This window comes from Toxotes jaculatrix, chromosome 17, assembly GCF_017976425.1.
Source record: "Toxotes jaculatrix isolate fToxJac2 chromosome 17, fToxJac2.pri, whole genome shotgun sequence".
NCBI classification, from domain to species: domain Eukaryota; kingdom Metazoa; phylum Chordata; class Actinopteri; family Toxotidae; genus Toxotes; species Toxotes jaculatrix.
Window position 1 is genome coordinate 12,727,537 of NC_054410.1, and position 21,334 is coordinate 12,748,870.

Genomic DNA, 21,334 nt, shown 5'->3' on the forward strand with positions numbered 1-21,334 from the left:
TCAAACTAAGATGCTGTCATCTTTCCTTCCTGCCTATGTTAGCATCTGTCTGCGGGGCTACAGTTGCGTCTCCAGGCCATTCAGAACAGGGTGAACCACCAGTGTCTGCAGGGCCAGACATCCGGAGCCCCTCCATTCGCTCTGCGCAAGTGGCTGCAGTGCACCCAGTTCAAGATGGCTCAGGTGGAGATCCAGTCGTCTGAGGCCGCCTCACAGTTCTACCCCATGTGATGGGGTCACATCGGGGTCGTCTGGGTCTTCAGACCTGCATGTACCTGTTCCGGCTGAACCAAAAAAAAACAAAAAGAAAAGGACTCTGATGTAAACTGATACTGTGGGATTCATTTGGACTGAATCATTCAGCACCTTTAGTATAATATCTATATATGTACAGTAAATCTATACTATTTTAAAGTACTAGCACTGGAACTGATAATTTATGGTTTGGTAGGGTTGTGTTGGATTATTGTATCAGGTGCCTATTCAACAGATTTGAAGGGCCAGTAGATGACTAAGAGAATTTCTATAGACCCATGTTAGTAATAGTATGAGTCTGAAAGCAAATGCTTGTTGAACCTTAGATATAATCACTCTGTGACATTCAGATTCTATTACTTTTTAAGTTGCTTGGTTGCAAGCCGAATAATAAAAGTATGTTTTTTTTCTAAACAGTGGGACACTGTCATTTCAGATGAATTGCAGACCCCTTCAAAATTCAAATGTGACATTTACTGCCCTTTGATGTCCCGACTGATGTGGAAAATGTCCGGTTTACCATAATGCAGATGGCAGAGCGATAAAATCAGCACTGTTTCTTTTTTTTTCTTACTCTTTTGGACGAGAAACTGAAGCTCAGGTGTCTCCGGGAAAATAACATGACATGCATTACCCAGCTCCCGTCTGAGATCCTTGTCAGGCTGTCAGTTATGCTGCCTCTCGCCATCAGAGCTCAAATCGATCAGAGGCCAATCTGAGTTGCAGCAGCAGCTTTGTAACTCGATAAGGTGGAGCCAGACATTGGAGGTAAACAAGACTATTTTGGTTGTGCCCCCCTCCCCGCCCCAAAGTGAAAAGCACCCCCCCACGCCCCCCACCCCTCTTTCTCCATCCCACTTCATTGGCAGCAGCGAAACAGATTGGCCCACGCATATACCAAGCAAACACAATTACCTTTGGCCTAATGTGGTTTGTTGTGATTAAGCATTGTTGTGAGGTCTAACCGCATTACCACGAAGCTCTTGTCTGAGAATAACAGATGACATGACAGCAGGGCTAGAAAGCCGAACAGCACATTAATCTTTGTTTTGATCTTCACTGCTGCAAGGATTTCATTATCAAGCTTTAAGATGAATTCAATCTGATGACATAAATGTATTCTGCATAAAGAAATGAGTTCATTGGACAAAAATATGCCAAATAAGCCAAATTTGATTTGCGTGTATGTTTTAAAAAACTCAGAAATATGCTTTTTAGCCAGTGCATGTGAAAGAGGACCCATGTTGAGCGGTGTGTGCCAAATGAGTCACTAATATAATGATACTGCACAATGTGACTAATGAACACACAGATACAGTTACACACACACACACACACTCCCTGGTGACCCCAAGCCAGCTGAATCAGGCTGCAGTGCCCCTTCTCATCAACCTCTAGTCTTGGCTCATCAAAGAGCCCCTCTCCTGCTGTGTGCCTCTGTGTGTGCGAGTGTGTATTAAAGTGATGCTGGATTCAGGTGCGTATGTGCATGTGTCCCTGCATGTGCACAGGAGTGTGTGTGTGTGTGTGTTTGTGTATGTGTTTAATCAAGTCCCCCTTGCACTGGGGTTGCATCTGTCAGCCACTGCCACCGTTGTGATCGTTTGAACTCGCAGCCCTTTTCGAAAGAACCTCTCTCATTAGCAGCAGCTTATGTAATCAGTGTCCCACAGGTATCCAGCACTTTCCCCGCCCCTGCCTGCCTGCCTGCTGCCTCCTGGAGGACCATATGGGAGCGCTGACCTGATGAGCAGGCAGCTGGAGGTACTGAGGGTAATTAACACTGACCAAAGGCCTCTCAGGCAGAGAGGGTGTGAGTGGGTCCTCAAAGATTGTGAAGGTCAGCTTTGAAAGGACTGTGTGAGCTCTCTCTCCCTCACACACACAGACACATACTGTACACACTCACAATTTGTCAGCAGGTGTATGCATTGATGGCATTCCTTGATTAAAGAGCAGACTGAGTGAGGTTGTCTCACACAGGCTGCAGCAGATCAAAATAACAGCCCAAATGTACGGCCCAAATATTTACAGCCCAAATTTGAAAGAATCTGTATATCAGCATCCTTTTCTCTCTATGGAAATACCTTCTGAGAGCCTCGTAAAGCTTGTTGAGACAGTGACAATCCCTGCCCCCCACCCCTCCCCACCTAGTGCTGTCACATTGCTTTTATTACAGTGAAATCCTCAGCGCCCTGGCTGGACAATGCATGAATGTTTAAATTGCTCAGAGTGTCCATTGGCATTACCATCAAGTGCCACATCTAAAGCAGGAAAGGCAAAGTAGTCTATGGTCCTTCATTCACATTATAATTCCCTGACATTCCTCTTCAGTGCTCTTCTGCATTAGCTTGTATAGTGCAGGTTTGTCCCCCGTGCTTGTTTCACATCATTAGCTACGGTTAATGTATAATGTGCAAATTAAAATAGAAATGGGAAAATGTCCATATCATTTAATGTAACAATGGAGCCTCTTTCACAGAGGGGTTTTGATCGATTTGTTTCTTTTAACTTCCTTTAAAATCCTATAATTTTTCTTATAGCAACAAGGGATTTCTGCAGCAACTGTGTTGCTGCAGAAATCCCTTGTCACACTCATGGCCATGATTTTTTTTTATGTGACATTATTATAGATCGCGCCCAGAGCCAAGACAATATGTGACCTATAAGTTGTCTTGTTTGCATCATTAAGCCCCATGGAGTGGAATACGCTTGATAATCGTAGTTCATTAAAGATGCACTGTGTGAGACAGACTGAGAACATGTCCTCCACTGCGGGGGGGCCCAGGAGACATGGCCAGCCCAGCTCTGCCCAAGACATGAATGGCACAACACAGCACACAGCAAACAGGATGGGCACAAGCTAAATATAGCAATCTCACTTTTATCACCTTCGCCACATATGGGCCAGTTTGTCTGCTATCACACGTCAATAGATTTATATCTGCACATACAGAATATGTCTTTAAACACAATAGACTGTAGGTATATTATTATGTACAGTTTTATTTACAACTGAAAAACTCAGCAATGAAATCAACTTATGCACATCTTTCTATCTGTTTGGTATAATGCATAAATTGTGTATGTACTATTGTTTGCCATATATACATTAATGGCTTGCTCCATCAACATGACAACACTGACATAATTCTAAATGGTAGCACATTGTTTAAGTTTTACTATGTATAAACGTATGTTCTGTTACACTGTACATGAATTAACAGTCCAGAAGGCAGATATTTAAATATCAATATTTACATTCATGCATCCATCATTTCTCTCATATAGGTACATGGTGGGGTATACTGTTAGCTAATACCTGTGCATGTTTAGATGCAAGCATGTGTTTTTCCAAATTTCCACAGTTTAGCCAATATCTATACTTAACCGACAGCCACAGAGCACAGCCCACTCTCACTGAGTACACTCATCTGCATGCACACTCACAGACAGACAGACAGACAGACAGACAGACAGACAGACAGACAGACAGACAGACAGACAGACACACACACACACACACACATACACTCAAATGCACACACATACGCACACATGCATGCACGCACAGACACGCAGATTTAATGTAAAAAAAATTAAAAACAAAAACAAAGACCAAGCAGAGCAGCGTTGAGTGATGCTCCAGTTCAGCTCAGTTGTGTTTTTCCAGCGGGGATGTGGAGGATGCCTGTGACAGCACTGAGTCACACACATCCCTGCTGAGGCCATCCTCTGTGCAACCTGATCTCTGGCTATTGGCTAAGTCTCCTGTCTCTCACCAGTCACAAGGTCAGCCCTGGGCTCATGTCCCCTGTTTCTATAGTGATGGGCTAAGCCCTTCTTGACAGATAGAAAAAGAAAAAAAAGATTGTCAAATCCAATCCACGAAACATGGAAGAAGGCATCTAGCTGACCCCAAGACTCTGAAACAACAAGATTTAACCAGATGACTTGTGATAGAGCATTTAACTTGTTGGGGGAGGGGGGGCTTGCATTGAGTTTAAAAAAATCCAAAAATGGGGACTGGCATATGATGCAGTACAGAAATAATGTTTGGAAAACACACATTCACATAGCACATCATAAAGACCCCTTACTTTTTAGCTGAGGTCTCAGGGAAACAGAGAAAAGCATATCAAACACCCAGAGACAAAACAACTGATACCAAAACTCTTTGCAGAGCAAGCGTGTTTTCTGCATCAGTGTCTCAACAAACTGACAGCAGGCTTAAAGCATCGGAGCATCACAAATGAATTATATGGTTTATAAATTATTCACTTAAAAAACAGAGCTATCAAGAAATAAAATGGATTCATCAAGATGTTCAAGAGTTTTCAAGATGTGAGTAACCTACAAGACAGTTTTTTTCTTTTAAGTAGAAAAATAAATTCAAAGGTAGATAAGTAAATAAATAGATGAATGACTGAAGTATATTACAATGAGCCTAAGCCTTCAGTGACATTTTTGGCATGGCAATCTAACCAGAACATCCCATGTTGATGCCGTTGCTCCTCTTCTTTTTAAATATGGATTTCTTTAAATTGCATAGTCAGATGAATCCACATCTCAGAGCCAGGCCCGACAGTAACATCATGCCTCTCACAAAGCATCTGTCTCAAAAATGGAGAACAAAAGATGAACAGTGTGAGGACTGGAATATAAAAAAATGTTGCATTCTCTGTAAAAACTGCATGCACGTTATTTTATTGTGTGTGAGGTGCTGTCCTGTCTGGCTGCCCATGGGACTGCAGGGCTGCTGTATTGTCTGTTGTTCCATTGCAGATGTCAACAGTGCGTGAGGTCTGGATCTGCGGCAGACTGGCAGACAGTCCCTCTCCAGTCGGCAGCCAACCAGCCTGTCAGCAACACTTGCTGTTACTAAGAGCATAATGTTCAGCCTGCTGTGCCACTTTCGACATCAGTTTCGACATTGGTTTGTGGATCTTTCTCTGTGTTTTTTTTTCCTTCCATCTTTTACAGCTCTTCTTGAGCTGAATGGTGTCTTCAGTCTGGACAACATGCCAAGCAAAGAGGGAAGGTTTACCTATTTGAAAACCTTGGGTTGAAAAAAAACCCCTGTTGCATTTTGGGTGAGAAAGGATTGTTGTATTCGGGGCAAGGTGAGAGATGTTAATGGTGATGTCGCTTCCTGTGTCAATCAGGAGACAGTCTATACCACAGTGTTGTTCGTACCCATGGCCTTTTTGTTCCGGATGCTCATGGCATACTCCCCACGACTTGTCCCGTTCTCCTCTTTTCGTAGTGGTTTCCTGTGAATAAACATTTTCATAAAGTGAGGATGAATTCCTTGTCAAGAGAGATTTGACGTTACATTTGCCCTCCGCAAAAGGCCATGTCATTAAACAGTTTCTGGACTGTTAACCTTTAGGCTGATTTGATTTCTCAAGCTGCTCTGGGTGGATACGCTGGTCTCAGCGATCCTTTCTAATAAGCTCAATGTTCAAAGGTCACTTTTGCAAGGAGACAGGAGGAAAGGATGCATTGCAACACAGGGGATAAGGCAATTACCTACTCTGACTGGTAGATGCAATCTTCCCGCTAAGTAATGAGTATGCGTGTGGCTGTCAAAACAACTTGGGAATAACATCAATACATAACCTTGTGAAATTCCCTCTCAACACTGGTTGCGCTGTAATACTCTGTCCTCTCTCAGAGTACCTTCTGGTGCAAAATAAAGCTGCAACACATGATCCCCTTGCTGCTACTGGCCTGTGAAGAGTAGTATCATTCAATGCCGCCTTTTTCATCCACTCCTCGGTGCCTTTGTGGTTATTATATTTGTCCAGTGTACTGTGGCTTCTGCACCGACCCCCTCAGCTGCTTTCCCCTGCTCGGGCTTATGTAACTCAGAGACAGATCTGAATACAGTTAGTACAGTCATTGTCCCACTCAACACTGTACAGTGCCTTCACTGGCACAGAGGACCCTTGAGTGACATCTTAGCTCAGTGTCTTCTCTCTTCTCCACTGAAAGCCCCGGCTGGCCAGTCCAACTTTGACGAACAGTCATTCTCAGTCCAGTCCAGCACAAATCGTTTTTCTTTCTCGAGCAACGTGCAGAGAGAGAATCCTTATAGTGTGAAATGAGCTGATTTCGCACTGACATAATCAGAATCACAAGCAGAAAAACGTTAAAAACTAATAATGCAATCCAATACAACAGCTCTGCAAGGAAAAAGTACAGTTCTGAAGTTCGTTACGTTTAGCTTTTGTTGAGATTATGCCAGAGAAGTGATGCTAGAAATTGTAATAGTATTTTTAAAGACAGTATGTGATTTTCATCAGAAGGAATAACATCATCCTCCTCTTATGAATGAAAAACTGAATTCATACACATGTTGCTGTGTTAGGTAACCGACATTAGGACTCTTCTCTGCTCTACTGTTACTTTACACTAAATTTTAGCAAATGTATCTTCCATTAATTGCCACTTGTGGCCAGCTTTAAGACATCTTTATGTAATGTACTTTTACTTCATCAGATACATGTATTAACATCAGTATTCCCCGTTGGTGTGTCAGTCTACTAAATGTTCAATCAGGACCTTTTCATGCACATGCACACCTTATTTATTCATAATTCCTGTGCTGTCAACTCAATTTGTCAGCTGTCTTTTTTTGGTTGATCCAGTGCACTTTAGCCAAGCTGACTTTGCCACACCTGTTAAACAACCACCTTGTTGCTGTCAGGATTTAAAACCGCTCCTGTCTCAGCTGTTTTCAGCTGTCATTTCAGTGCTGTGCATCAACTCTGTCCCTCCACCTCCTGTGTTCATCAGAGCTGCTCAGAAATCCTGCTCAGCTTGACTCCATCCAGTTTTTACAGCTGAAGACACACAAGAAAAGAACTTTCATCTGTCACTCCTCACTGGTAAACACGCTGTGTTTACCAGTCTTTAAAGGGTTTTGCCTCAATGCAAAAAAAAAAATCACAGTAGGGTCTAATAATAAACACTCTAGACATGCCTCAGCTGTAATTTTTAACCATGCAAGCAACATGGCTCTAGAAAAGTTTCAGTCTGTCCATCAGCCCACCACTTTGGTCCAGATTAAAACATATCATATAAAAACAATGACATTTTATACAGGCATTTATTTTCCCTACTGACATTAGTGGTCCCCTGACTTTTCCCCTAGCTCCACCATTAAGTTCACCTTTGTGGTTTTGAGTGAATTTTCCAAACAACTGTTGGATGGATTGCCATTAAATTTGGTACAGATATTCTCATTACCCTTGGCATGAACTCGAATAACAATGCTAACATTCTGATGCTAAGCAGGTGTAATGTTTACCATGTTCATTATATTAAGTTAACATGTTAGAGAGCTAACGTTTACTAATTAATAAATCTGGTTACTCCTTGACTTTGCATTTAGTGCCATCATTAAGTCAACATTTCAGTTTGTTTACAAGCTAATTAGCAAATGTTAACATGCTAACATGTTAACCCCAGATAACAAACAAGCAAGCTAAATATTACACCTGCTTAGCATGATCAGAATGTTAGCATGCTGTTGTTCGCATTTATCTCAAAGTACAGCATCACAGAGCTGTGGCTGTGGACTCTGAGACTTGCTACAATGTTATAAATAAAAATTCATATAAACAATACTAACTCTTCATTTATAAATTAAGCTTTACACTGTACATTGAGCTTTCTTTGGTGTTGTATAGTCTCAGACTGATAAGGATATTTGTGTTAATATTTTGGATTGTCAAGTACAATAAAGTTGATCACCAATAACTGTTGCCCAAAATAAATCCCAGGCTTTTTAGTAAACATTGCACACTCTACATTTAATTTATAGGAAGTAGTTAGGGGTTGTTGGAGGTGATGTGAGTCAATAGCTGTAGAAAAAAAGTTCTAAGACTTGCTAGGGGGCTGTCACCTGGGAGGGGTGGTATGGCTCAGGACACAAGGGATACATGCTGGCCATGTAGGACAGATGCTGCTTGCTGTGTCCCTGTGGGACCTGGGGAAAGCCTGAGAAAAGGAAACTGTTCAGCCCCGGGGTGGAAACACATTCTGCTGCAGGGTGGGTGATGCAGCTGCAGCTAAGGGAGTTGGAATATACCAAAATTTTCTCTAAGGGACAGATGGCTTTTTTTTTATAGCCAATCTAGGAATTCTTCTACTCTGAACAGAGTCAGAGAGGTTGCTATTCGTTTAACATTATGCAACGTCCCTGCAGCTTACCAATTATTTTAATTCTGAATATTTTTGACAAGACAGTATTTCATGTCATGTTGTAAAATTCTGTTTGACACTTGTGATCTCCAGCCTGCTGGAAGGTGCTTCAGCCCTGTTCATTTCTTCTAGAATGTAATCTCCACTTAGACTGACCATGTCATGCTGTTGACACATGGCAGATGGCAACACAACACTTCACAGGTTAGATGAATATTTCATATCAAAGCTGTGCAATCACAGCCCATATTCCTGTTTGAAGTTTGGGGAATGGATCATGGCGAAATTGGGACATGTGTTGAGCTGTTTACAATTACTCCAGCCATCTGGAAATTAGAGTAACATGCTATGGTTCAAAGAAAAAGTATTAAAAAACAGACTGTAGAAATCTGTCACCAGTTTTGATGGTGCTGGTAGAGTAATTTTGAAAATAAAACAGAGGAGATTAATAATGTATCAGTAACTATTGGATTTTAAACCATTTCGCCTGACAATGTTCCTTTTATTGTATCTCTGGTTGAGTATTTTGAATATAGTGAATTGCCCTTGGACAGGACCAGCTGTGATGTATTATCCGTCTTTGGACAAGCCTCCCTGAGCGGCAAGTGATTGGGAAAAGCATCTAGCTTCATTAGTCAGTTGGTCTGAGTTTTGTTTGTTTTGGCTTCTTGGATGGCTGACAGCCTGGACTGCAGCATCATGTCTTTTGCTTCGGATGGCACAGCAACACTGAAACGCAGCATGTGTCTGAATCCTCTTCTCTGTGCTTGCACACACCAGCCTCCCTGGTGCTATGGACTCTGAATAGAATTGTATGGAAGTGTTTTTTCTTTCCAGCCCCCTTTGCTTCTGACAGATGACTGGCAGACAAAGATTATAAAAAAATAACAAAAGGCCAGGAGGGCTGGGACCTGCAGAGCTAGCTTCTCTTCTGTCTGTGGTGCTCAGGCCTTGGCCCTCGGCCAGCTGATTTTCATTGGGAAAGCCCGGAGCACTGAGGGGCTGGAAGGGCTATATATAACTGGCTGTGTTTTTCTCACTGACAAACCCTCTCTCACATTGTTATTGACTAAGACGCTCAATTACTGCCTTTGCTTGCTTTGGTAGACAACATTTTATCTGTCCTTTTCGCTGTGTTGTTTCCTCTCCCTTCCTCTCAGGAACGATGGATGATTAGAGCATCCATGACAAATGTTAATGGAATCACATTTTTCCCTGGATTGCTCTTCTATTGGCTGGTAACTAATGAATGTGTAATGAGGCCAGTCTGGCTGGACCTGTGCATTTTCCCCTTCTCAGTCAGAGTGGAGGGCAGCTTGGCGTGGCACAAAGTCTGCAGTCTAGAGCCCACAGAGCTTCAGGACACGACCCGCTTGCATGTATAAAAGATGTGGCCTGTGACTGAATGACTGCGCAAATTAATTCATAAATAATGACTTGGGTTTGGGGCTAGAGCCCGTATTGCAACAACACTTTCCTACCACTGCTGCATTAAAAAAGGTGCCCCTTGGCTACACAGGGGGCTGGAGAATTGCCATAATGAATTCCTGAGCCAACTACCCATTACTTCCGCTGCCTGACTTTGCCTATTTGTTGTTTAAAGAAAGGAGAAATAGAGTTCTGCTGAGGGAAGCCATATCTGGCATGCAGGCTTGATACGGTCCCATAAATATAATAAGGTATGACAAAAAATCAATTTAAATACACATAAATAAAACATAGAAGTAGCTTCCTTATTTAGCACACACATCTGTGGCTGTTCTCATATGAATGTGTGAGAGTCAATGTTTATGCCACATTTTATAGAGTGTGTAAATATGCCAAGATGACCTATGTATGTATGTAAAGATGTTGTGTGTGTATGGATGGGTGCACACAAGTATCCTATGCGTGCCTCTCTGTGCTTGTGCAGCGCTTTGCATGATGTGTACGTGTGTATGTGTGTGGGTTTGTTAAATGTCTGGGAACATTACCGTGGATGTCAGAGTGCATGTGTGACACCGTGCTGCCTGAATGTCACACAGAGAATTGGGTCTGGGTTGTGCTGCAGGCTAAAACCTCACACAGCCTTTTCTCTAATAAGCCAAATGGGGGAAACTGTTCCCGCTGAAACAGCAGTGTCTTGGGATTCCTCCACTCGCCTCGTGCTATCATGTTTATGAATCCTGCTGCCATTCTAGGAGGGTTTAGACACTTACGCAAATTAAAAATCAGTGCAGCATCGTTATGTCAGGTCATCACGCACCTCAGTAAATTAATTTAGAATGTAGGATGTTTCTGCGTGACTCACTGTTGTGGATCTTCCTCAGTGACATTTACAACCCATTCCATTATCTAACCTCTGACCTTAGTGTGACCCAGCGGGGTGACGACAGGGTCATTGTAGCCTCTTGCGTCACTCTGACACAAAGCCAGGAGAGATAGTAAAGTCTCCCATGGGTCACATTGCATGTGATATGTTGAGTAACCTGCCTGAGACAGTTCCTGTTTCAATTGGTCATCACTTTAAAATATTTCAGAGAATCGTGGGAGTGAGATCAAACTGAAGAAAAGGGAAACGTGACATCCAACCTCTTGATGGCCTTGTAGCAGATGATGATGGCTGAGAGCAGGAAGACCACTGAGGCACAGCCCACCGTTCCAAGCACTATAATGTCCATCTCCATCCACCAGGGCCTCAACAAGGGCACCATGGGCTCTACCACTTAGAGAGACAGAGAGAAGATGTAGCAGGAGGAGAGAGAGATTTGGATACAGAAGCAGAGAACGAACAGAATGTATTTAACAATATAAATCAGAAAAATCAGACATCAAACATTTACTTTGATTTCAGTGCTGATCTCTTCAGCCACAACACTGACTTCAGTCATGTTATTAGATCCTTAGTGATTGTATTATACTATACAATAACAGAGCAGCATGGAGGTGATTTTCTCCCCCTGCTCTCCGAGTTGGGAAGTAGCCGTGTCCTCGTCTGTTCTGTAGGTCTTAGGTTCAATGTTCAAAGATATCTAACCCGACACCATGAATCATTTAAAGTCCCGTCAGCCTTCCTTACACCAGCACTCTTGTTCACACCAATTACGGTTGCAGGAACCTCCTGCTCTTTCCACATTAGATCTGTGGAGTAAGACCACTCACCAGGAATGTTATGTGCATCAGCAACTTCGAGTCTATAATGCAGAACTTGTCTCTTCTCTTTCTGCAGTGTTTGATGCCCCCCCCCACATCTATAAATCAGTTTAGTCATGTGCACATCAATCTATCTATGTGTGAATGCGGGTTTGTTCCAGTTTCATGCTCCTGAGAAAATACACTGCTCCGTATATACAACAGCAAACTCCCAACTCCTGCATGTGGCGTTATGTTGTTATGAATGAGACAAAGGGTTTACACCCTAGCAACAAATACGACTTAGTAATGCTTTAGACTGTTTTCCAACACAGCACATTTCTACAGAACAAATAACAAGGCACGGCTCTTCCCGGTACAGCACACCACATCATAAGTCACCACAAATTTAAAAGCTCCCTTCAGCCAAACTTCCATTTTAATCCTACATTTTGTCAACGGCTGTAGGATTTAATTCAGTGAGTGGTAAGGATCTACTTCATTGTGATAAAGCACACTCTTTTGAAGGGACTTCGGAAACCATTTTTAGCACACCGACGCTTACTTACAGTGCCAATTTCCCTATTTTTTTTTTAGACTTTTAGCAGATAGATAAGATCTCAGCCATTGTCCCAGTTTTTTTTAGCTATGCATATTCATTGCATTTTTAAAGACTACAGTTAAAAGCAAATTTTCAGCTCTAACCATTCTGCAAATTGGGCTACTGAAGGAATATCAAGATAATTATGCGCCTGTATAGATTAAATTGAAAACTGAAGAAAAAACTCCCTTTAAGTGAATTATTCATGGTGTCTCCACCCCCTGCAAACATGTCTGTGTAAAGTTAAAAAGGAATAAAAATTGGCCTGCTTATCATATTTATCATGGCATACTGCTGTTTGTGGAGGCACCAAACCCTGGTGGATGCAGAGCTCAGAGTTCCAGTCATGCATTAGCCATAATTGGGCATTCAAACCCCCACCTTGGTTTACAGTCAGATGGTCCTGGCAGCATTTATGCAGTGACCTTGACAACAATTACAGAAGGGTCTATAACTCTCGATTCATAGGTAGCTCACATGGTGAGTCAGGAGAAAAAGGAGGGCCATCTAAATTGACCAGAACAAAAAAAAAAAAAAAAATCTTTGGAACTGATTGATTAAAACCTTTCCACTGCTGTCTGTTGAGACTTTGAAGATTAAGTACTCCTCCCTACTCATAATATTAAGGGCTCAGGGTGAGTGATTCTAAAGAGTCACAGTAATAGCTCAGAATGGCTGCATCATCAGCAATGCCTGTCCCCATATTTCAGTGCTCTGTTCATTAAGGTGCTTGAGACGACATACAAATCATATCAACTTTCAGCGAGCGGGCTGGTGAAATATGTTCGCCTACCTGCCAGTGAATTTAGCATCTCAGAGTGGGACGAAAGAGGGAGTGTCGGGGGAAAACTGCCGCAACAGGCGCCAGATTTGCAGATACAGACGCTTGATGTATACACGGACTACCACACACAATACACACACCCTTATTGCCGGAAGCTCAACTTCAAAACGAAGTTGGAACTACTGGGCTGCTTCATTAGTCCCTTATCTATATCAAATTAAAGCTAATTTAATTAACTCATCTGTGTTTTAATCAGGGGTCCTCCGGGGGAAACCCTACCACTGAACCACTGAGCTTGGCAGCCCAGCAGGCATGGATTTCACAGGCAGCTGGGTACTCCCCAAGGTCAGACCCAGCATAAATTAGTCCTGTGTTCAGCTGTCAACATCCTGCTGGCTCTATCACACACACAGGCGCACAAATGTGCAACTGAGCAAAACTGTGCCCATGCACGGGCACTCACACACTAAATCTCAGGGGCCTGATGGTACATTTTTCCTCCTGTGCAAAAACACTTCACGTCAAAACAGTTTCTTCAGACTAGCCAGTTGCTTTGACACCTGCGTCTGGTTAGGAATGAGATCCGACTGTGAGGCAAGAGCAGACAGAGTGAGACAGGCAGACTTGGAGCGAGACAGGTGTGAAACCTGAAAGTGTGACCTGGGAGTCTTACCTGTGGTGCCCAGTAGCCGCGGAGGAGGTGGTGGAGGCGGCGGTGGAGGAAGGGGAGGGTATCTTCTACAGTGGCAAGCCAGCTGGCACTGTTCACTAACTTTCTCCGCCACAGTCCGTGAGCATGACCCCTGGAGTTCTCCCTTATGGTGAGGGAGAGAGACACAGCACAGAGAGACATTGAAATGACTGAGGCTCTGTCCTTCAGTGCTTTACTCAGAAGTACCATCAGCACGAGGCTGTGCAGCACAAATGGAGACTCTTGAACACTCAGCAGCCTCTTAGTTAGCAGCACTGTGGACATCCTCTCAGCCTTCTTTTCATATCACAGCTCCAATGTTGTTGTCACTGGCGCTGCTGTGTATGTAGTACATGCAGAATAGTATCACGTCTATGGCTGCAGCCCGCTCCCTGCAAGAAACCACCCACCAACAGAGTGGGCAGCAGGCTGCCCCGAGGAGTGTGCGTGGGTGGACTTGGAAACTCAAGCAGATCACATTACACATGAACCCTGGCAACACTGTGTGCGTGTGAACAACAGCTCACCACTATCTGTAGGCAGCAGCACGGGGCAGAGGTTAGAATACTCATCACTAACATATGCCTGCTGCAGGGATTCTGGTGGGATAACTGAATATTGTTATCATAAAAACACAGTTGGCTACTCCATGTTCCCACTACAAGAGAGAGCTGAGTGTCTGTGTGTGGTTGTGAGTGTACTTGTACGTAGATATAATTCTCATGCCTCACTGGAAACTCTGCACATGCATGTCTGTCAGTATTTCCTAAACACAGGTGTACCCTGGACTGGTGACCTCAACATCTGGTGTATACACACAGGCAACGTATTATATATTCATTATAAGTTAATGTACACATAAGTTACTTTTTAAAAAATTAACAATAATAATAATAAAATATATAAATATATATATATTCACAGTTCTTAACCACAGTCCATCAGTACATCAAACTCCAGTTACATCAATGTAACCTCTTCTCATGCGTAAACTGACAAGTGGAGCGCCTGACCATGATCCTTACCTGGCATGAGAGTAAAAACAGTGAGAGAAGGCAATGACCGAAGAAAAAAGGCCAGAAACTTAAAGTAAATGGCATTAGATCTTGGACCAGCATTCCTCTTGCGCTGTTCTCGAAGATACTAGGCAGCGTTTCCAACAAATGAATGCAGTATACATAGGCTTGAACTGTTTGGGAAATAACCATCCACCCTGTCCAGTTCAGCGGCGATATCTGTGACAGGCGTCTCCAGAAATAGTTTATGCCACAATCATTTTCCTCTTGAAATCCCGTTGTCGATAGCATAGGACAGGCGAGCCGGTGAATGAGCAGCAAATCTCGATAATTCACATCTCGAAAGTAGTTTTTGTTTCTCTTATTGGCACTCAGATAGCGACCTGAATCACGCCGCTACTCCGTGCAATGTGAGGGCGGTAGATGGCCCGTACCTTACATCGCTCCTCGGCTGCGAGCATGAGTGCAAATGGGCCACTCAAGCCATCGAAGTTGAAGAAAAAAAAAAAAAAAACGAACAGAGAGAGATCCTCAGGAATATCGTGCGGTAGGATTCCTCACAATGGGATCACACATCCCCTCAACTTATCTAGGCTGAACACTGTATGGGCGAGTCCCGAGGGCAGAGCCGAGGGTTAAACTGATGCATCCCCCTCTGTGCCAAAATACAGCGGGCTGTTTTATACCGGAGCATCACCGCCGCGCACTTGATGCAGCGCTCACATCAGCTCATCCTGACAGCGTGTGCTCAAACAAATTCACCCTCCGCTTCTCAAAAAGTCCCCCCTCCTCCTCCCCACCTCCTCCTCCCTCATCCAAAAAAATAAAAAATAAATAAGAAATACACACACACACACACACACACACACACACACACACACACACAAGGGGATGTGTTTACGTGGGCGTCGGTAATATCAGCAGCGCTTTGTTTTGTTTTGCTTGTTTATGTTTGTGTTTGATTTTTTTTTTTTATATAGTGGACCAGGCAGAAAGAAAGTATAGCCCACAATGCGTGGAGGCGAGTCCGTAAGGATGACGCTTACTAGACCGAATTAAAGTCAAGTGGAGAGAGAGGGAGAGAGAGTGCAAGACGCCTACCGACTGAAAACATTGCCATACCCATGTTTGATGTGCTGCGCGCCTGCTAGAACGCCCTGTAGGTCCAATGTCCCAAAGTAGGCTGAGATAAACAATACTGATATAACCTGGCATTTACTGCTAATACTCAACAACAAAGACATTTATGAGATATTTAGAAGCCGTTTATTTTTAAACCTAAACTTCATTTTTATCCACTCAACCTTTGGCACCACGCTGGTATAGTTTATAAGAGGAGATGCTGTAGGCCAGAGTGCAAAGAATCAGACTGCTATGAGTAGTTTTTAAGAGCAGAGTTGCATAATATTGTTGGTGGTCTTCACTAGGCACAGTTATGAAATTACCCCACAGCTCACAGCCATGTACATGCTACTAGAGAGACAACGTGACATTCACAGTTTACTGGGATTTACTAAAACAGTTGACTGACAGTGGAAATAAAACCTTAGTGCTCATCTTAATGTCAGTGACAACTACTGAGGCATATACACAGGAGCGTTTTTCTGGATGTGTGTACTGCATGTGTATTAAATAGCTAGTTGACATCACAACATTTATAAGAAATCCAGCTACTCACTAGTCTCAGTGCTTAAAGTACTAACAGTAAATAACTTGACTGATCACAGTTTTAGACCTGAAACAATTAGTTGATTGTATGAATAATTTTACAAGACAAAATACAAGCAATAACAATCAGTTTTCTTGCTTAAAGGCACTTCAGCAGAGGTTATGCTTGAACCCCAGATGTCTGTTTTGCGGGACAGTTTGTCCTGTCAGCACACAAACCTGCCGCCCATCCTGCATGTCACTTTCATTGCTTATTCATGTTTCATAAATCCACAATCATTTGCTGTACCCATATGACTCGTCCTCTGCTCGAAAATACTGCTTGTGGTTTAAATAACAGAAGTGACAGCCAATTGTGTCACAGCCTGCTTATTCCAAACAACACAAATAGCATCTAAGCCAACTATTCAAACAACTTTGGATTAAGATCAATGGATTCAGCATCTAGCCCTACAGCCTTTTGTTGCAGCTGAGCGTTTATCACATCTCTTGCCTATCAAAAAGCTCTTCATGGACACTAATGGGGTGAGCTCATGCACGAGAGCTGTGGATGACTTTTAGAGTGGAAAATCCGCAGCTGCTGTTAAACTGCATTTGCACATACAGTACAATGCAGAGATTTTCCTGAGTTTTTTAAGTATACATCAAGCCTGGGTTTGGCATGTGGTGTGCCCAGCAGTTCAGCTCATCCATCCTCTCCTACAGTCTGTCCCGGTATCGATTATCTGACAAGAGGAAAGCACTACATCCTCCTGGTTCCTTCCTGCTGCCTCACCTCATTCCAACAACCAGCAATCTACCACAACATACATCACAGCCCTTTTAAACTCAGATAAGGAAAGCTCTTAATAAAATTACTGTGGCCTTTCAGTGTTATTATTCCTGCCAAGAATAATCAGCAGCATCTCTGCAAACAAACAGAGCCCAAAAATATTACTAGCATCAAATAAAAAGAGATTTACAAACATCTGTCAAGTACTATTGACTATTAACGTTCAGAGAAAATTAACTCGCATGCATCTATCTTTATCTGTATTTCCCTTTTATTCTAACAGTCCAGCTGGGTTTTATCTCAGTGGAGGTGGATTGCCATCTAGTGGGAAAGTCTGGCAACACATGACAATAAGTTGCTCCTTGTAAAATCTAAGCTATTTTTTCTGTTGTTTTAATTTGAGAAGAACTGTCCTGGGTCATCTCTCTGTCTGCTAAGCAGATGGTTGTGTTTACTAACCAACTACTTTACTGAAAAGCGCTCTGAAAAGAACTTAAAAAGAAACACACACGTCTCCTCCCATTATTACGGGGAAACTGCAGTATTGAATATTTTTTACTACATTAATTCACATAAAGCACATTTATATACACTGGCAGAGTGTACACATTTTACAAAAAAAAAAGTGGGAAAAAAAACATCAACAAAGCATGGGAACCAAATAAGGAATACATTTCTCCCTCTAATGACTTTATGTCCACATTGTCATTGAATTTATCCAGATCCAGAGCTTGCTCATCTCAAATGTTCCTAAGAGTTAAAGATATATTCCCCCCAAAATATACGTTTATATTTTCACGTGACCAGAAGTCGTGGGAATGGTTAGCACTTGTGTGCCCACACAATCTCTAACAACACTGCTGTTGAGTATGGAGTGGTTTGTTTTTAAATGTGAGGTGCAGTGAAATAAAATGATTTCAAACAAATTCCCTCCATTTCCTGGAATTTGTAGACGTGCGTTGTGCTACACACTCTGATATTTCTAAATTTAGTTCTGAGGCTCCATTTTACTTTGACCTATTATAGATCTGGATCTGCACACCCTGATTTACCCTGATGGACAGCTTTTATTTTATTTTGGTATTCAGCTTAGCTCCCCATATGTTCCTTTACTTTGCTATGCTTTATCTTTCTTGTATCGCTGTCTGGTCTGTTTCTTGTGCTGCTCTAACACCAAATGCGCCCCCAGGGATCAATACAGTTTTATCTTATTGTTGCTATTTTTGAGCAAAGAAAAAAAAAGTGCCTGTACTTACCATATAAAGTTCCACTAATGGATGTATCCTGGGCAGCTTCTGCCAAGGAGATAGTTCAGACAGCATTTATAACATCACTGTAAGTCATTAAACAGGCCAAACACTTCCTGGCTGTGACCTTCTTTAAGTCCAGTTTGCATGTGCATCAAAGATCTGCAAGTTATCTTTGATGCACATGTGCAGCAGTTGAAGTGAGACTTTAACTTGTTTGTTGGTGTATCTGCATGTCTGTCTGTCTCAGGTGGATTTATGATGTGTGTAGTCAGACTCACACAACAATCTGAATTAAAGGGAATAGGTAAATACAGAAACGAGTGAAAATTGTCAATTGGGTGTTTTTCACAGGTTCCATAAATCAGCTCAGCCCACCACATGTCTGAAATGCACGACAAACATCCCATCCACCTGTCCTGGCACAAGAGCAGCAACACATTGTGCGATTTATGGATGCTATTATGCTTCCTCCTTCTCATTCTCCCGCACTTCAAAAGCACAGGAGTGGGGTGACAGGCCAGGGGAGGGGGAGCCCCATTGTTAATTGGCCTTTTCAGCTGAACAGAGAGGTGAAGGGAAGAAGAGAGGAGGACAATAGGGTCCCACTGCCTCTCCAGAACAAGAGGGATGCACCGCCTTCAAAGATAGACCAGCCAGAGCACATATAGACCTGCAGAGCTCTCCTCAGACAACCCCAACGAGTGAATGAGGCAATCAATCATGAAGCCTGCACTTCACGCTAAATAAATGGCCTGCAGCCTTGATATAGACTGCAGATTTTTCTTTTTCCAGAAAATTCTGTGTCCTGGTGCAGGGCTGATTCATGGTGTATGTTATGCTTTGAGGGCAGCATAGTGCACAAGCAAGAGGTGTTACTTATCAGACAAACAGTTTCCTCACATCTCATTCCACTGCTGCTGCGGTTCAATGGAACGATAGGTACTCTTTTTCCACATCAATAAGGGGATGAAGCTCAATTAGCATTTCACAACTCCCCTTTTCCTCCTCTATTGCAACCTTCCCTGCGGAGCCCATGCTTTCTCTGAGGATTGTCCTGTTTTGGGCCCTTGTTGCCGTTGGCAGGGTGACAGTATTCGAGTGTGCAAACTTGTGCTATTGTCCGCGGGCCAGAGGGAGCCATGGAGACCCCATAATATGACACAGGAAAATGTTTGCTGATGGCAATTCTATGGGCTTTGTCCGACTCTTTCTCCTTCATGACGACTCGATTTAAGTCTCTAAATGTTTGACTACAAATGCAGGAGTGCTATCCAGCTCCTTCCCCTTTGTCCCGCGAGGTTTGAATGAGTAATTCAGCCTTTGTGTCGCTCGATTGAGGGGGCAAACAGAAAGACAAGATTCTTGAGCGTTCAAGCCCCTTTCCATGGTTATGCACTCTTTAGATCCCCCCCACTCGCCCACCCTCACCAAATCCTACAGCTGACATCACTCTTGGGGAGGGTACGAGGGGTATCTATGTTAAAAACGCCACTTTAACAGCTCTAGAATAAAGTTAGAATCCATGCATATTTCAGCAGAATCCGTTCTCATTTCTATTCACGCACACTCCGGATTTTAGGAGATATCTGCCCACCGCGCAGAAATCACCGTGTAGGAGAAATATCGCATCCCCTCAGCGGCTTTTTAACACATCTCCATGACAACAATTTGCAATGGTGAAGAATTCGATACCAGGGCGCTTGGAGGTTGATTGGGGTGCATTGTGAGGGGCCTGGGGTCGCTGATTGGTTCAAGGAAAGCACCATAACTACAAGGAGTTTATATTCATTCAACTTGTTGAAGTGCTCCTACTGCAGCCTGGAGAGAAGTCTGTGCGTGAACTGCGACTTCCAGTCTGGATTCATCCAGGAGTGGTGAGTAAAGGGCTATTACTCTCTGGGAAAATATACATTAAGATGCATTACATTCAGTTTCGGCTTGGTTGCAGAAGTCCTACCGCGCGCAATTACGCAAATCCTAACTTCTTTCCTTTTTCTTTTCTTTTCTTTTTTTTTTTTTTTTTAAATCCAATTTCCCTTTAGATCCTGATGGCGAGCCACAAGCTCTAACATGGACTGATTTAATCAATTCTTGGTGGGAAAATGGCAAATGCAGACAGTGAGGTCAAAACGTTGCTGAATTTTGTAAATTTGGCATCCAGCGACATTAAGGCGGCCCTGGACAAGTCAGCTCCGTGCAGACGCTCCGTGGACCACAGGAAATATCTGCAGAAACAACTGAAGCGGTTCTCCCAGAAGTGCTCCAGGGTACCAAGGTGCCACACACACAGGCCTGCGGAATATGGATGCGGCAGGCAGGTGGGGACTGTTGACCACCAAAGTGTGAAGGTCGCAGAAAAGGCCAGCACTGATGCGCAAGATGTGGAGAACGTTGAGAGCGCGGTGGAGCAGGTGCCTATGAGGAAACGCCAGCTACCAGCCTCATTTTGGGAGGAACCCAAGCTGACCCAAACTAAGAGGGAGCACTCACATTTAGGATTGAAAAGGAGCCTTACGGGCTCATCGGAGGGCGGTGAAAATGAAAAGAGGAAACGGAGTTATGGTGATGATGCAAAGGCCACGCTGTCTGCGTCCGGTCGGCGCAGCTCAGCGGACAAAGAGACGCTTAAATTGGATCTGACCTCTCACCACTGTGTGAGTGTGTGCGGCTGCTGCCCCTTCCAGTACCACGGACACCAGGTCCTCCACAGTCACATTGTTGTCCCCCACCCGCCTTTGGCACTGTGGAGCAAGGCAGCAGGTACTGAGACAGAGAGACCTGAGCATCTCTATGGACAGAAAATTCACACACATGTTGTGGTCAAACCCATACCGACCAAACCCACCGTCCAGTCCCCGATCTTCAGTGTGTTTGGATTCATTTAAGTTCTCCACTACTGAACCCAACACACACACACACAAATGTAAATATGACTAATTATCTTCATTTTGTGTTCTACAGTCTCTTTCTCTTTC

General features: G+C 43.3%; 3 protein-coding genes across 3 annotated transcripts in view; 2 read left to right on the plus strand and 1 right to left on the minus strand.

The window, feature by feature from the left end:
• The window catches only part of LOC121197355 (protein unc-79 homolog), a 31,742-nt gene extending 31,259 nt beyond the window's left edge, over positions 1-483 (plus strand). Inside the window, 1 exon segment of the mRNA XM_041060933.1 lies at positions 43-483. Coding sequence (XP_040916867.1) covers positions 43-231 — 189 coding nt within the window. The 3' untranslated portion in view covers positions 232-483.
• Positions 484-3,324: 2,841 nt separating this feature from the next.
• prima1 (proline rich membrane anchor 1) lies at positions 3,325-14,987 on the minus strand. The gene is made up of 4 exons (XM_041061480.1): positions 14,679-14,987; positions 13,636-13,777; positions 11,038-11,170; positions 3,325-5,528 (listed from the first exon to the last, which is right to left on the minus strand). The coding sequence occupies exons 1-4, from the start codon at positions 14,958-14,960 to the stop codon at positions 5,429-5,431; spliced, it is 657 nt and encodes a 218-aa protein (XP_040917414.1). The 5' UTR covers positions 14,961-14,987; the 3' UTR covers positions 3,325-5,428.
• A 5,474-nt stretch (positions 14,988-20,461) lies between these two features.
• On the plus strand, positions 20,462-21,244 carry LOC121197740 (protein FAM181A-like). Its single transcript, XM_041061479.1, has one exon. The coding sequence runs from the start codon at positions 20,462-20,464 to the stop codon at positions 21,242-21,244; it is 783 nt and encodes a 260-aa protein (XP_040917413.1).
• The last annotated feature ends 90 nt before the right edge of the window (positions 21,245-21,334 follow it).

Coding starts and splice junctions, on each gene's coding strand:
- LOC121197740 (XM_041061479.1), top strand. CDS start 20,462: ATGGCAAATGCAGACAGTGAGGTCAAAACGTTGCTGAATTTTGTAAAT.
- prima1 (XM_041061480.1), bottom strand. CDS start 14,960: ATGCTATCGACAACGGGATTTCAAGAGGAAAATGATTGTGGCATAAAC. Junction 13,778..14,678: donor TGTTTTTACTCTCATGCCAG/GTAAGGATCATG, acceptor CCTCACCATAAG/GGAGAACTCCAGGGGTCATG. Junction 11,171..13,635: donor GCGGCTACTGGGCACCACAG/GTAAGACTCCCA, acceptor TGTCTCTCTAAG/TGGTAGAGCCCATGGTGCCC.